Source organism: Pezoporus flaviventris, unplaced genomic scaffold (assembly GCF_033815535.1).
Source record: "Pezoporus flaviventris isolate CSIRO_AGI_PZ_B2104156 unplaced genomic scaffold, CSIRO_AGI_Pfla_v1 ptg000036l, whole genome shotgun sequence".
In the NCBI taxonomy this organism is placed as follows: Eukaryota; Metazoa; Chordata; class Aves; order Psittaciformes; family Psittacidae; genus Pezoporus; species Pezoporus flaviventris.
The window spans coordinates 3,555,011-3,569,907 of NW_026892584.1; the positions used below are offsets into that span (position 1 = coordinate 3,555,011).

General features: G+C 37.4%; 1 protein-coding gene across 1 annotated transcript in view; it reads left to right on the forward strand.

Annotated features, from left to right (window-relative positions):
- PPFIBP2 (PPFIA binding protein 2) overlaps window positions 1-14,897 on the forward strand; it is an 87,371-nt gene that overhangs the window by 35,208 nt on the left and 37,266 nt on the right. The window contains exons 3-4 of the mRNA XM_061462882.1: window positions 4,116-4,205; window positions 8,411-8,524. Coding sequence (XP_061318866.1) covers window positions 4,116-4,205; window positions 8,411-8,524 — 204 coding nt within the window. The remainder of the gene's footprint in view (window positions 1-4,115; window positions 4,206-8,410; window positions 8,525-14,897) is intronic.

Consider the following 14,897-nt stretch of genomic DNA (forward strand, 5'->3'; position numbering starts at 1 on the left):
AAATTAAGATAGTGAACTATGTCACTTAAAACGTTTCTTCCCTTTCTTGCCATGCCCTTTTATATTCTTGCTGATTATCCCCATTTTAAGTTAAAGCTGTTGAGTCATACTCTAAAGTCTCCTTTTTTGTGTCATTTATTCTGGAGGAATATTTAAGCCTTTTTCTTGGAAAAGGGCTCTGTAACAACTGGATCATGTAAGTGATACTTCAGGAAGTTTCCAGCAGCTACCAGTACTAAGTCCCGGTTGGAGTAAAGAGCACATTCCAGAGAAGAGATTTGGAAACTAAAGATGAAGAAACTGAAGCAGGTGATGGAATGCAAAGCCTTTTTCCTTTCTTCCCCCCTCTGCCCCCCCCCAGCACACTCTTAATTTTTCTAGAACAGGGATAAACAGTTGATTTGGAACTCTTTTCAGGAAACATTTTATGTTAGTATCTGATGGGCATTAAACTATATCCAAAATCTCTATGGAGTCTATAATACAGGTGCTTCAAGAAATTGCTTTGCAGCTCCCTTAGGCAAAATGTTTATGATATACACTTGACTTTTCATCTGCAGTGGTACTGTCATCAGCATAATTTCAACCATCTTGCCTCAGCATATCTCTCTTTCTGCTTTGTTATCATGTATTCTCATAAACTTTTTTATATGTTTTATGCTATTGCACTCATTCTTTCATTATAAGAAATATAATCAATATATTTATCTTATAATTTGTGGAGCCTAGGTAATGATTTTTGGTCTTTAAGGCTACATCTGCTGAAATAACATCTCAGTGGAAAATCTTGGGGATTCAGCCTTCTGGTCATGCAGTTACACAGGTCTAGTGTTTATTATTTGTGAGCCCTTACACCAACTCAAGTTGTCTATAGTCTTACTGCTTTAGTGTTACAGGTCCTATATTCAGTTGTTGCTGATATATGTGATATCTAACTATACTTGCTCAGTTTCCTCTCAGTACTGACTTTCACAACTGCAACAGAACGCACTCCAACCATCCACAGATGGCCTTGGTTCATATTACATTGTTTTATCTTGTCTTTATGTATGCCACAAAGATTTCCCAAGTCTTAAACAACTGCTGTGTGTCAATCAGCTGCTTTTATTTAGCAGCTCATTTTATGTCTACTCTACTTCCCTGTTCTTATCTGAGCACTCTCTAGCTGACCTGCCGGCAGGGTTGATTCTCTTTTTCTTCCCCCTTTTATGTTCACATGGGTGTGATTCATTAAGTTTTACGTGGGCATTGAGTATTGGACTTCCAGCAGAGAATATTTCACAGTGCAGCAGACATCATCAGAGGCTGTACATTTGGTAAATGTGAGTGTAGTAAAATACCTTATGTGTGATTTGATGTTGACCTATTTCTTAATTACTGATTATAAAAAATGTTGAATTCTGTTTTGTATTCATGGCATTGTTTATGTAAAAGTGTGTTGGCGGTAATTTAACTCCCTGTGCCTGTAGGCCAGGGGGAGTGGTTACTGAAATGGTTACAGGTATATTTCTTATATCTAGCCTAAAAAAATAGCAAATAATGGCCTGAGAAAGGATACAAAATCTACTTCAGTATGTTTTGTCACTAAGAAAATCTTTTCCTGCCTAGCAGTGTGTACTTGCTACTTGTATGGTCTAGGTGCAGGAAAGTGAGATGGGCTGGAGCACTTTTCCTCTGAAGACAGGCAGAGAGAATTGGGTTTGGTTGTTCATCCTGGAGAAAAGAAGGCTACGGCAAGATCTTAGAGCAGCCCCCAGTGCCTAAAGGGGCCAACAAGAAATTTGAAGAGGGGCTTTTTACAAGGTCCTGTAGTGACAGGACAAGAGGGAATGAGTTTAACCTGACAGAGGGGAGATTTAGTTTAGATACTAGGAAATAATTCTTCCCTGTGAGGGTGGTGAGGCGCTGGCACAGGTTACCCAGAGAAGTTGTGGATGCCCCATCCCTGGAAGTGTTTAAGCCAAGCTGGATGGGGCTTGTAGCAACCTGGTCTGGTAGAAGGTGTTCCTGCCCATGGCAGGGAGTTTGGAACTGAATGAGCTTTAAGGTCTCTTCCAACCCAAACCATTCTATTATTCTATAATATTATTCAGACAGTGAATGCTGATAAGTGAGATTCTGCGCATTCTGTTCTTCAGTGTTCTTGTTCACCCTCTAAACCAGGGATTAAGGACCAAGCTTAGTGAATTTATGGATGATTCTAGTTAGGGACTTTGCAGCCATGCTAAAAGACATGATTAAGGATAAGAGCTTGAGGCATAGGAAAGCAATATAAATAATAGGATGCAGTTCAGTATAGACTAGTGTAAGGTTATTCAAGCAGAAACAGTGACTAAACACAGGATGAAGAACAAGATGCTAGCTAAATAGCATTAAAGAGGATTAAAAAAGTATCTGGAAGTTATGGGTCCTAAGCTGAAAATACATCAGTGTTAGTGTATGGCTAATATGAAAAGGAATATGGCCCAGGGGTCTGTGAAAAGGTTTTCTCCACTCTAGCTATTTTCAGCTGGAGTCCTGTCTCTCCTCTTAGGCACTTAATTTCAGAAGAAGTTAAGGAACAACTGGTGAAGAGGAACCAAAAGAAAGCAACAAAATAGATCTTGGAAAATTATCCTGTGAGGAAAAGACAGAAAAACTTGTGGGTTTTTTAGTCCAAAGAGAGGGACCTGCTAATTGGAGATCTACAGATGGTCTTCAAATAGGTAAAAATTTTCTGAAGTGACAGGGAGGACTCTTTTTTACATGGTGATGTGATAATAACCAGTGGGTTGAAGTTGAAGAGGTAATGATTCAGGTTAGACTCTAAAAAAATTGTTTTAATGATTCTAAGAAGTAGATTACCTGTGGGGGCTGTGCAGTACATTTCTGGAGGTTTTTAGGAGTAGGAATATAAGAATGTTGGAAATAATTATTGGTCTAGGATGGAGTAATGAACCAGATGATCTCTTCAGTCACATCTCAGTCATGTTTGTTGGTGTCTCTGTGATTCTCTCAATTCTTTCAAAAAATATCAGAGACAAGGGTGTGCAGGTCCTCTTACCTCATGAAGGTACCATACTTACATCTAGTTCAGCACTTCATGGCTTGGAAAGCGTAATTTTCATTGGATAAATATTTGATTTCTTGATTTGCAGTAGTTAGCACCACGTTTATTTTCATCATCTGTTTTACATTTGGGCCTGTAGACCTCAGTGTAAATCAAGAAGAAACCTATGGACAAATCTTCAGTTGAAAATGAAAGGAGAGCTGGGGAGGAGGATTGTAATTATATTGATGCCATTGTACAAGCAACTACAAGTGAGCAGTCATCTGCAGACTAGTGCAGTTGAAGGGCACTCAGTGAAGCTGCACTCTTCTGTTAGCTGTTTCAGTGGAACCGGGAAATTAACCAGTAAAGGTTCATGTTATTTTTGAAGTTCTAAGCAAACAGCTCCATTCCCACAGTTACACAATGTTTTAGTAGGTTAGAAGCAATGGGACTCTTCTAAAATCTTTAAAATTAATCTGTATATATATATATTTTTTTTTACAGTATTTTTTCTCTCTGGAGGATTAAAATTCGTAGGAAATGGGACATTTTGGTTAGGAACAAGTGTGTTTTAGAAGGTCGTGCTCCTTAGAGCCATTTAGAAATCCTTAAGTGATTATGTATCTCTAGTATATAGTAGTTGCTGAGAAGAATTTCATAATTTCAGTAATTTGTTAATTGCTATCAACAAATGTATGCTTTCAGTAATTTCTAGGGATAGTATAATCCATACCACAATTTTTATCATTTAAAAATAAACACCAAGGTTCCTTGACTTTGGAAAAAGACTGTTGAGACCAGATATTTCAAATGGTATTTACCAATGAAACAATAATTTGCTGGAAAATACCAAATCTATTCCTATACCATTCTTGCTTGCTGGAAATGAGAGTATTCAAAATCCAGCTAAAGAAAGATGTATTCAAAAGGTTTCATGAATATGAAATAAACAGTTTTTGTCTACAGATATATTTTGCATGTTTTTCATATTGTAACAATGACTCAATATAAATTTTTTTATTAACTATTGTTTGAAATTCTAATATTAACTGTAATAATTCTCATAGGAGCTTTTTCCCCCCAGTCACAGGTGAATCATCATTCATCTAATAATGAAACATATCAAGAAAGATTGGCACGATTAGAAGGTGATAAAGAGTCACTCATACTGCAGGTATGTCTTAAAGAGAGCATTGTCTACGTAGTCGATACTCAGTGAATAAAAGCTGACGTGACAGTATTTTCTGTTAAACAAGTGTTAGCAGGTCACCAAATGTAACTAATATTTAATCAGGAATTAATTTATAATATGTATAATCCATCTGATTGATTTCATGGTGGGATAGTGTGGTAAAGGGGAAGGGAACAGCAGGAGTAAGAGGGAGATTAATAAAAAAGGGGAAAAGATAAGAAAACAAAACAAAACCAACTTAAATAACGTTGTGGAGTCTCAGGACAGTACTGTGGTAGTGATTCTCATTCCAGATTTGCAAGGTTGTACCAACTGATTTTTTTTTAGGTTCTCTCTGCTGCCATCTTTAATGGGGGGGGTGTGATGATGAAAATTAGGAAGTAAAATGGATGCGTAAGTTCTTCTAGGTTTTCTGTTTCTCAGTTACCAAGCCTTTTTCAAACAGATCTGCTGTCACATGTTAATCTTCCTACTGGGAAAACAGCTTATACAACTTCAAATTAAAAAGCTCATTTTTTTTTTTCCTGGATATTTTTGCTATTACTAAACTGTACATTAATTGCTTTTTAAAACTGAAGCTGGAGATTCTTTAAATGGTCTTTGCATATCCGTTCTCTTTATGCTTACAAAAGCATATATCTTTCTTTATAGCGAACAAAACTACACTGGGTAGGTGTTCTCCCTACTTTCAGTTACTAGTTTCTGTAAGCATGTTTTATCCTGTATGTTCTGTTCACGCTTGTGTTAATTTACTGCTGTTGTTAAATAAACAGTAAATGGTTTGTGAGACATAAGTTTAGGCTTGGTTGGAATTTTCTTTTTTTGTTGTTGTTCCTGTGAAACTAAAATTGCTATTACCAAATTTAGAGGAAAAGAAATAAATTTCCTGAATGAAAACCAAGTTTCTGTCAGTCAGGTCCAGGGAGGCAACATATGTTTTTAGAATACTTTCTATTAATCAAGTGGTTATTAACTTTAACATCTTGATTCTACTAATAATAGGCAGCAACTTTTCACATAGTACGTTCACTTCCCGGACAGTTCACTCTCACACATGAGCAATCATAATTGGAGCAACAATTAGGAGGCCAATCCCAGCTGTTTACTCAGAAACAGAGGGTTGTACTGATGCACCTGTGGCTTTGTCCTCAAAGGCCTCTGTTGTTTCATCACCTGTATGTATAGTCCCATAATCTTTGTCTACATATAGGAGCCACTGTTTTCTTGGATGTGGTTCATGCTATGCAGCCAGTTGTTGATGGTCATGTGTCCTGGTGGGCTTGGACAGATTTGGCAGAATCTTGATGTTCAAAGTATATCAGCTTTTGTGGATTTAACAGGACCACTGGTCTCCAGAGCTTGTAAATTCTTGAAGACTCTTCCAGGCTACTGCTTACTATGTACTTTTGCTGTTCTTATCCTTCTGATTTTTAGTAACTATTTCTTCATCCACACAAACAGATACCTGTAGAATGCAACCAGCCATTGGTTGCTCAATGGATGGCTTACTAACGAAGAAGAGGTGTTTATGACATGGTTTGGAGACCTGCCTAGAGTTTTTTTCTCAAAAGGAATGTAGTAAAGTCAGATATAGGAATTGCCACTCTGTTGCCTTTTGACTCCCATCACACCCCTATCAAATCAGGAGGCTTAGTCAATATTTTTGCATTTTCCTGTCCCGCTGAGCAGTATTGCAGTAGAACTCCTAAAACCCCAGGCAAGTAAGATAGGTGAAAACCTCACTCTGGTAGATGAACATCAAAAACAACAGAAAAAAAAGGTGCCAGGATAGAGCTGGGTTTAAAACCTGGTTTACACCAGTTCTCTATATTCTATCTAGGCAATCAAATGTGGGGAATGCAGGCGAGCCCCTGCTGAGGTTACACTGGCCTGAGGAAGTCATCTGGTATAAACCTGCCTCTTGGGTGTGACCATTGGCATGAAGGATGAGAAAGTGATGGGAAATAAAGCACCTCTGTTCTGTAGCTCATGTGGAATAGTTGCCAATGACTGTAATCCATGTCTGTAATCTGTAGGGAATATGAGGTTGGTAGCACTCCAGTCTTGCATCTGATTTGCTGCAGAAGAGGCAGCTCAAGGCAGGCAGTGCCCACTGTCTCTGTCCACCAAAGCAGAGTCAAACAGTGCACATTGAGACCCACTTCCAGTGTTTAGACTGTAGTGAGACTGAATATGCTACAGCATCTGGGATACCTTCTCATAATTTAGTGACTATATAGGAGCTAATGTACCTCTTTCGGTGCTTGGTTTGTTTCTTTTTTCCCACAAAGATATTTTAAACCTTTATACCACTTGATTTTTAGCTAATTCTTCAATATGCCTCACTCTTATTATATTTACAGAAAATACATTATCCACAGACTGACTTTTGCAGGTGTTACACTGCTAAGGCAAGATGGACTTGCCAGCATAGCATATGCTGGGGTTACATTCTGTATGTAGCCTACTGATTCTCTGAAGAGTCTGGCAGATATGATCCTGAACAGAGGGGAAAATATGAGCTCAAATTGGCTAATGTGCTTCTCAGCCTAACTACTGGAACATCCAACACATGCTCCCAAAGCTGCTAAGTTTCTATTTAATTCCTTTGCAGGTCATATTTAGCAGACGATTTTCCTTGCAGGTTGCAATGCTAGTTGGAACCTAACCTGACCATTTAAGTGCAACTGGTTTTCTTTGGAACCTACATCAGATTGAAGGAGAGGATTGTTTCTTTCTTTCTGCTTTCTGACCTCACAGGGGTTTGGGTTTTGTATGTCTGTGTGTGCCATCCCTCATTTAATGGGAGCAAAACAAAAAAGTAGACAAGCAGCAGACTTCCTTGCAGGGAGTTCTCCCCATGCTCAAGTTTGGATGTATCCCTCTGCCATTTGCCTCCACCTACTCCTTCATATTTTCTCTTGTCCTTCGTTCATTTGTACTCTGTCCTACAGCCAGCTACTTTAAAGGCAAAAACAAAAACAAAAAAAAAGGTCCTCTTTTTCTCTTTTTCTATGTTCCTCTCCCAGGCATGCTTGTCATTATGTTTGCAGGCAAAACAAAGAAAAATCACTCACTCAGTCACTCCCTCTGCAGCTACCCTGAAGTGAACTCAGTTGTTGGTTCATTGGGATTTAGAGGTGCTGCATAGTGGGCACATCTCAAAGGGTTCACTTCCACAGACTGTACTTATTTTTTTTAATAAAGGTGTTGCAGGGTTGGATGTGAGAACATAGATAAGTTCATTTGGGGGGGGGTGGTTTTTTTTTTGTTGTTGAGATAACATTTTTCTAGTATAATCAAGGCATATTAATAAGTAGTAAAAATGAATATACAGTGTGTATGTGCTGCTTAATATAGGAATTCAACTGTTGCTTTTCCCCCCCACATCTTTCTAATGTTACCCTGAGCATAGTTTTTTCAGCTTTGTGATCTTTGAGTTAGGCTGCTGGGCTTTTCTTGTTAGACACTCACTGGTCTCTAACACCATTCCCACAGCTCCTTAGCAGTATTACTTATTGTTGCTTTTCTTGGGATTCATTGTCGGTATCTCGCGTCTTTTGCTTTCATGTTTTGGCTTGCAAAGCCTGGGAATTTTTCTTGGAATAGATCTTTGCTGCTGCTAAAACATGCCTTTTACTCATTGCATTCTTTATTAACTGCAGAAGGCTTTATTGATAGGTAAGCTCTTTTTCTGTTCATGTAAGAAGTAAAGTAATTGGTTGGTTTCTGAATGACTAGTTTTATTGTCCGTCTGTTTTAAGGAGTGAAATGCCAATGCCAATGGAACCTGAAATGGCAATGCATGCTTGAAAATATTTTCAGTATCCTATGTTCTTGTTTGGAACTTTCTAATTTTTCAAGACTTTTACTTTTCCATAAACTGACTCTGGCTACCTATAGGTAGTCTTCCACCTCTTCTAGAAATACCCTTTCTTTTTATGTTAAAATAAAAAAAAAATCAGGGGAGGGCTGAGAGGGCGGGGTTAAAGCAAAATATAGGTAAGGCTGGAAAATTGTCTATCTTGGTAGAGCAGGTTGCTGCAGTGCACAAGAATATTAAACCATTGAGAACTTTAAAAGAGAACTGGCTGTTAAAGTGTGCATTTGGATGTTAATTGTATAAGGTAATTGAAACTTAGTTACAGTCAATTCAGTAGCATTGCGCTTCTCTTCTCAAATTACAGGTGAGTGTGCTTACAGACCAAGTAGAAGCTCAAGGAGAGAAAATCCGGGACTTAGAAATCTGTCTTGAGGGGCATCAGTTGAAACTGAATGCTACAGAAGAAATGCTTCAACAGGTAAAAGTCTGGATTGGGAAGCTTCTTGCATAACCTCCAGCAGAGGGGTGAACACACGTGGTCAGCTTGTCTCTGTGTGTGAGTGCGTTTAGCAACGAGATAAAATGGGGAAAAAATGTCTCTTTTATTGTTCTCTTGCTGCTTTGTACCTTTTCCCCCACCCCCAATAAATGTTTCTTTGTTTTCCTGTTGCAAAAATGTTTTACTGCTGGTTGCATAATACTGTACGTGGCAGCATGTAAAATGAAACTATTGTGTCTTATTTGTACTGTGTTGACGAACTACATTTGGACATGACTGTTGAGTAACTGGTTAGGCAGGTTAAATGTATCTAATGTATGTAGGAGTTATACAATTAAGAAGTTTTATTTAAATATTGTCTGGTTTTGTATGGCTTTGAAGTTGAACATGTAGTAAGTTGAAATGAGTTACTGTATCAAGTTTGGCTTTATAACCATTTTAGCTTAATTTAGGAGCTTTCCACTTATTTTTGAAAGAAAATTAGTACATAAAGTGCACTAAAATTTAGTGCACATTTGAATTGACAGTTTCAGGATATTTGATTTAATTTTTGCTTATTCACATTATATGTTGAGGGAGCAGAAGAAATGCTAAATTACATACCTTACATGTCATGTGTTACTGCAGAGCTGGTAGGTCTGTTGATGCAAAAGAACTTTCCCCATGCAATTTTCTGATTTTATGGATGCAGATCATGTGCTGGTAGTACAGTACATAGTTATCAAAAATAGATTTGAAACTGCAAATAACCCTCAAAATCTATACCAGAAATTTGCAAGGATAGATAGGTAGAACTTACTTCCTTCCTTACCCGAAATGTTGTGTTATAAATTTACTATTTTCATCTATGTTAAATATACAAGTTTTTTCATGAACTGATCATAGCTTTAAATTATGATAAAGATCCCTATAATATGTATGCTAACAGTGGCAGTTTCTATAAGAAAAACTTGTATGTTAACCCTTTTAAAGTTATAATTCTCGAAGCTTCTCTAAAAAGAGCACGGACTCACACAACTTCTGCAGCCCAAAATATGATGTATTATAGAAGTTATGTTCTCATATGTAAATGAGGGGATGTTTTTAAAAATGCAGCTAGTGAGTGTATTTCATTTTCCCATGAGATCTGAAGTGAAATTCAAAGAACAGTAACTATTTAAATTATGAAAATCTGTTTTTAAACTTCAGGAAAGCATTCACAATGGCGTAGAAGTTTACTGTTTTAATCTAAAACTAGGTAGTTGTTCTGTGACTTCTGCTAAAAGTGGTTATTGTTTCTGTAACTTAAAATTTTCTGCTCTGATAGTATTCTGAGGAAACCATGAATTTAAAGCCTGATTTAACAGAACACTGAGGCATCTGAAAATAGAATATACTACTGAGATGTACATTGCTACTTCAGTGAAATTTTAATCTACCCATGTGGCATTAGGCATGTGTACAAATTGCTTATGAAGCTGATCCTAAAGTGATAAGCTGCAAAAGTCTGTACTAAAGCTAAAGGAAGTCAGAGAAACTCCAAATATATTTAATATAACCCTTTAATATAACCCTTGAATTTAAATTGTGAGATCACTTTGAGTGGCTGTAACTGTTGCCAAATGGCAGTAACTTCAAATTTGTTTTCTTTTTTGTAACTGAATAGTTGGCAATAAGCTCAAATTTGTTGATTGTTTTGTTCTGTGTCGTACTTTCAAGATCTTGCATTTGAACATAATTTACAGAAATACTGATAAGCTTGCTTGTGGATCACTAAATTTCTAAGTGACTGATCTCTTATGTTTACAGCATATATGATAGCTCAAGTTTGGGTTGGTTTTGTTTTGTTTTGTTTTTTCAAGAGGAAGAATTATGTAGGCCACACCTTGGTAAGCATTTGTGTTTCATTTAATCCAATGAGTTTGTCTCTTTGAACTTTGTACGGAGAGATGCACATACACAAACACATGCTTAGTATTTTAATTTTAGTGAGTGATGTGCTTTCAATAGCTGAACCAAAATTAAAAAATAAATTCAGTGCGGAACTGAGATATTTAAATTTTATTTTCTCACTGGAATGCAAAAAAAAATTGTGTTAACCTTTTAGTTTTGTGAACAGAAAGAAGAACAAATTAATTAAATACTAGAGGGTGATCAGGGAATGGTAGTTGTGTGTTTCTCAGAGAGATTAGATCCCCCAGTAAACAGTAGCATATGGGAAACCCAAGTTAGATCTCTGAAAAGCCCAACAGTCAGAGAAATTGTACATTTATTATGGCTCACAAGAGGACCCTATTTGTCTGTAATTCATTTTGAAGGTTCTTTTTGCAGTTCACCTTGTTGAAAAGATTACCCTCTACAGGGAATGAGTTGAGATTTGGAGACAAGAGAATGACCTGATCGTGTGAAGATTATGACATTCATGTAAGACATGTGGCCAGTAGGCCTTCTTGCAGTCAATTTGTCAAAAGTAGAGTGAGTGTCTGGCCTCAGAGACTTCAATAGACTGATGGATCAGCCAGGTTTTGGGAGAGGTTCAGACTTTCTCAGCCAGCAGTTGCCAGTGTCCTGTAGAAGTGCTCATGACGCTTAGCAAAGAAATGAAAGATGCTTCTGTTGTCACTAAGTTTTTTCAGTGAAAACTATTTAGTGGGCTTTCAAGACAGTTTTTTTTTGTTTGTTTGTTTTTTACAGTAGACTAACTTATTTCTAATAAGAAAAAAATCATCAGCTCTATGTACCTATATAAATACTCTAGCTTTTCAGAAAGACTTCAATTATATTCCTGAGGTGTATGCAAATCCAGTTTGATTTCATGGTTCTGCTTGCTTATTTACAGTATATTAAACTCCACTGATTTTTACCTTAGTGAACTTAAGTCAACTGCTTTTTCACAATGGAAGATGGAATGATAAAGATAATTGCCCTAGCTTGAAAAATCTTTAATACATATTAGTAGAGCTAAGCTAAGTGCAATATGGATCAGCATATTATTTACTTACCTGGGAGAAGTATAACTGAGTCCAGGGTAAGTCTTTTTAATTTTGGGAACTGTAAGAAGAGTGTCTTGATTCTGTGCCCCAAATACTAAAATAAAAAATCATACACTTTAAGGTAATTTAATTATGGTATCTGATAATTCTGCAACAAAAAGGGTTTGTAATGCTACCCTGCAAAATCGTTTTTGCTGAATCTATGCTAGCAGAGACTTGTCCATTTTTTCAGGGTGGGGTTACTGGCTCAAATCCTTCTGGCTTATGATTTATGCAAAAGTTGTTTTGAACCCTGCTACAAAGTGATTGTGGAAACGCTTCTGAAACAGCAGCTAAAATAAACTTTATACCAATTACATAAAATGGCTGTTCAGCATTTAGGGTGGACATCTTGAATGTGGAACAGTAGCAACAGATACTGCTGCTTCTTTGCAGAAAACTCTTTATCACTCAGAGAACGGTGCGGTATCATTCCCTTAGTCAAAATGTGAACTTTAAGAAATTAGTTGAGCCAGTCTGAAGGTTACTGCCACAAAAAGGAGAGGTCCCCATTGTTCTTTCATTCTTCTCCCTGTTCCTAACCATGTGCTTCTGCAACTTATACTGACTTCATGCTCATCAGACTTTTTCCTCAATGAGTCAAAAAAACCTAACGTGGTTTAAAAAAGAAGGGGATGCTTTCTGCTGGGTTACTGAGTTGAAACAGCTCACTGAAAAGGTTAAGGTGCGGCATATAGGTGATGGTGAGATGTGCATTTGACCTAGCTGTTTACGAAAGGAGCCAAGGAAAATACATCTCAGCAGTGTCTGAGAAACAGGATGATCCTATGTGGCAGATGCAGAGATGCCCTAGTGTGCACAGTTACAGATAATACTTTCATGAGATGTGATGCTTATAGTGTCAAACTCAACATTTTGCTTTGGTAAGGATGCTTGCTCCACTACTAATCAGGATAAAGCATTTTTTACCTAGAAGGTGTTTGCATTTCTCTTTCTTTAAAAACAAAGAAGGTGTTTGAAAACTCATGAAAGTCAATGGCAAAACTTTAAATCTGTCCTGAAGTATGATTCCGATGTGGGCCAAGGAACATATTTCCCTGATCATCCTTCATTGTAAATGATAAGAGAAAATTTTCTGGGGCATGACTGAGAGCATGACACCAGTTTCATCTCACTGAATTTCCTTCCAGTGGTATCTCTGGCTTTGACATCAAATGTGTAAAGGATATGGAAATGACAGCATGTGTGAATAGTTACTTGCTTTGCTGTTTAGCCCGTAATAATGAATGCCTTTGAAATAAAAAAAAACAAACCCAAACTTCTAGAATTATCCTATGAAAACAATTTGTGCTGTGGCAGTCTATTCCCAGCATTTCAGCTGCTTTAAAATGTACAATTACAGCCAATTTTAGAGAACAATGATGTGTGTGTGTGTCTTGCTCCCAGTTAGTTTGTGGAATTTCAAGTACTTCAGTCAATTTTAAGATTTTTTTATGAGAAGATTGGGACTTGAATGTCTGCTATGTTAGCTTAGGGGAACCTCCTATCAACTCGCTGTCAACTTTTCTTTCATCTGTACTGTGTACAAATGTAGAATAGAATCGGGAAGCATAAGTCACTTTTACTCTATAAATGCGCTTAACCTCTCATGGTAGGGAATCCATGCTGTCAATCTTGACAACTGTGTTAAGTCAGTTTGAAAAGCGAATTTTCTGCACATAAAGATTTCACCTTCACAAATGCCCTTTTAAGTGCATTTCTGATGGTAATTGTTGTAAGAATATTGTTAGTTACCTTTTTTGCTATCCCCATGCTGCATTTGATTTATTTAACAGATCATAGTTCCCATGGAAGTTGTCTGGCATGAAGTAAAAAAGCATGCAGTTTAGTTTGCTTTCCCACTGTGTGGCAGTGTCTTTCCTGTACCTGACCTGTATGAAATCCTAGATGTGGTCTGACTCTGTATTTCCACCTTCCAAATTATTTTTGACACAGAAGTGCAAGAAGCAATCCAGGGGACTCTTGTCAGATAGTTGCATTGTGTAAGTATGATTGTGTCTTCTGTCAAGTAAATACTCTTGCAATGTACAAAGTATTTGGCTTTAGGATTCTTTCTGCCTTAAAAAATACACACAGAAACTGAAATGCTTGATTGCAAACAGGAGTGAATTCCTGTTTCTCGGGTCCGTTTACAGCCAGCTTCTGCCTGGCTGCACGGAGCAGGGGGAAGTGCGCCAGAGAATGCCCTTTGTGAGGCACAATGGAGAAACTTTAAAAAACCCGTGGATTAAAAGAATGCAGGGAGGAGCTGTATTGAAAGTAGAAACTTGAATCCAACACAGTTTACTGTGTACCTGTTCTGGTTTTGCAGTTGTCTTATATTTGGGGGAGCCAGAATCCTGTCTTGGTTGCAGGGTATAAACCTAGTGTGTATCTGTTTGCTTCTCAGAAACTTTGCTGGCCAGCAAAGATCATTCCTTCAGCTTTCAGTTGCCTGAGTTATCTGATCTTAGATGAATTTCAGCACTTGTTTATAGCATGCAGTAACTTCTTGCCAGAAGCTAGCTTAGTGTTTCAGATTTTGAAGCGTGCTCTGTGCTGCTCTGGGGTGAGGCATAAGATTTTCAGTGTGTGCTCCCAAGTTGTGCAGCATATCTACACAGGTGAGCATTACACTGCTTTGTTATTTTACAGTTAATGTAGGCATGAATCTGCTGGTCCAAGTGTATGCTGTTCAAATTGGCAGTGCTGTGGGAAGCTCTGTCCTTTTTTGTTGCTTAATATAATGGACAAATGATGAATTGGAGGGCTGTAATTTACTCTCTGCTACTAACTTGCATCATTTCATGGCGATTACACATGTACATTGCTCTCAGCTGTGTTTTCAGTTAAGCAAATATCTTATTTCTACCACAGCTGACACACAGCACTTGAAATGGGCAGTCCTCGTTAGCAGTGGTTCTTGGTGAATTTTGCTTACCAGGTAGGTAGCATGGTCGGTCTTTCTGTCTTCTTTTTTTTTATTTTAATAAGGATGAAAATTACAGAATTTTTGAGTGTTGTATTTTGTACAGTGCACAAGTGCAAAATGGGATCTTTGGGGTTTTTTTTTCCTCCCACTTGACTAAAACCTTACTTATGGTTTCTCAATCAGTGTATGGCATGATTGTTCCTTCTCTTTTGCGGAGTGCTAAATATCATGGAATTTTCTGTGCTTGCAGCTGACAGCCTAGAAAAGCGTAGTGTCCTCTTTCTAAGCTATTTTCTGTCATGTCTTTTTAATAAGAATTATGTATTTCCAAGACAATGTGCGAGTTATATATATACAGCATACGCCTCAGTTTCATTTGGAATATTGAAAAACATGATTAAATACTTTA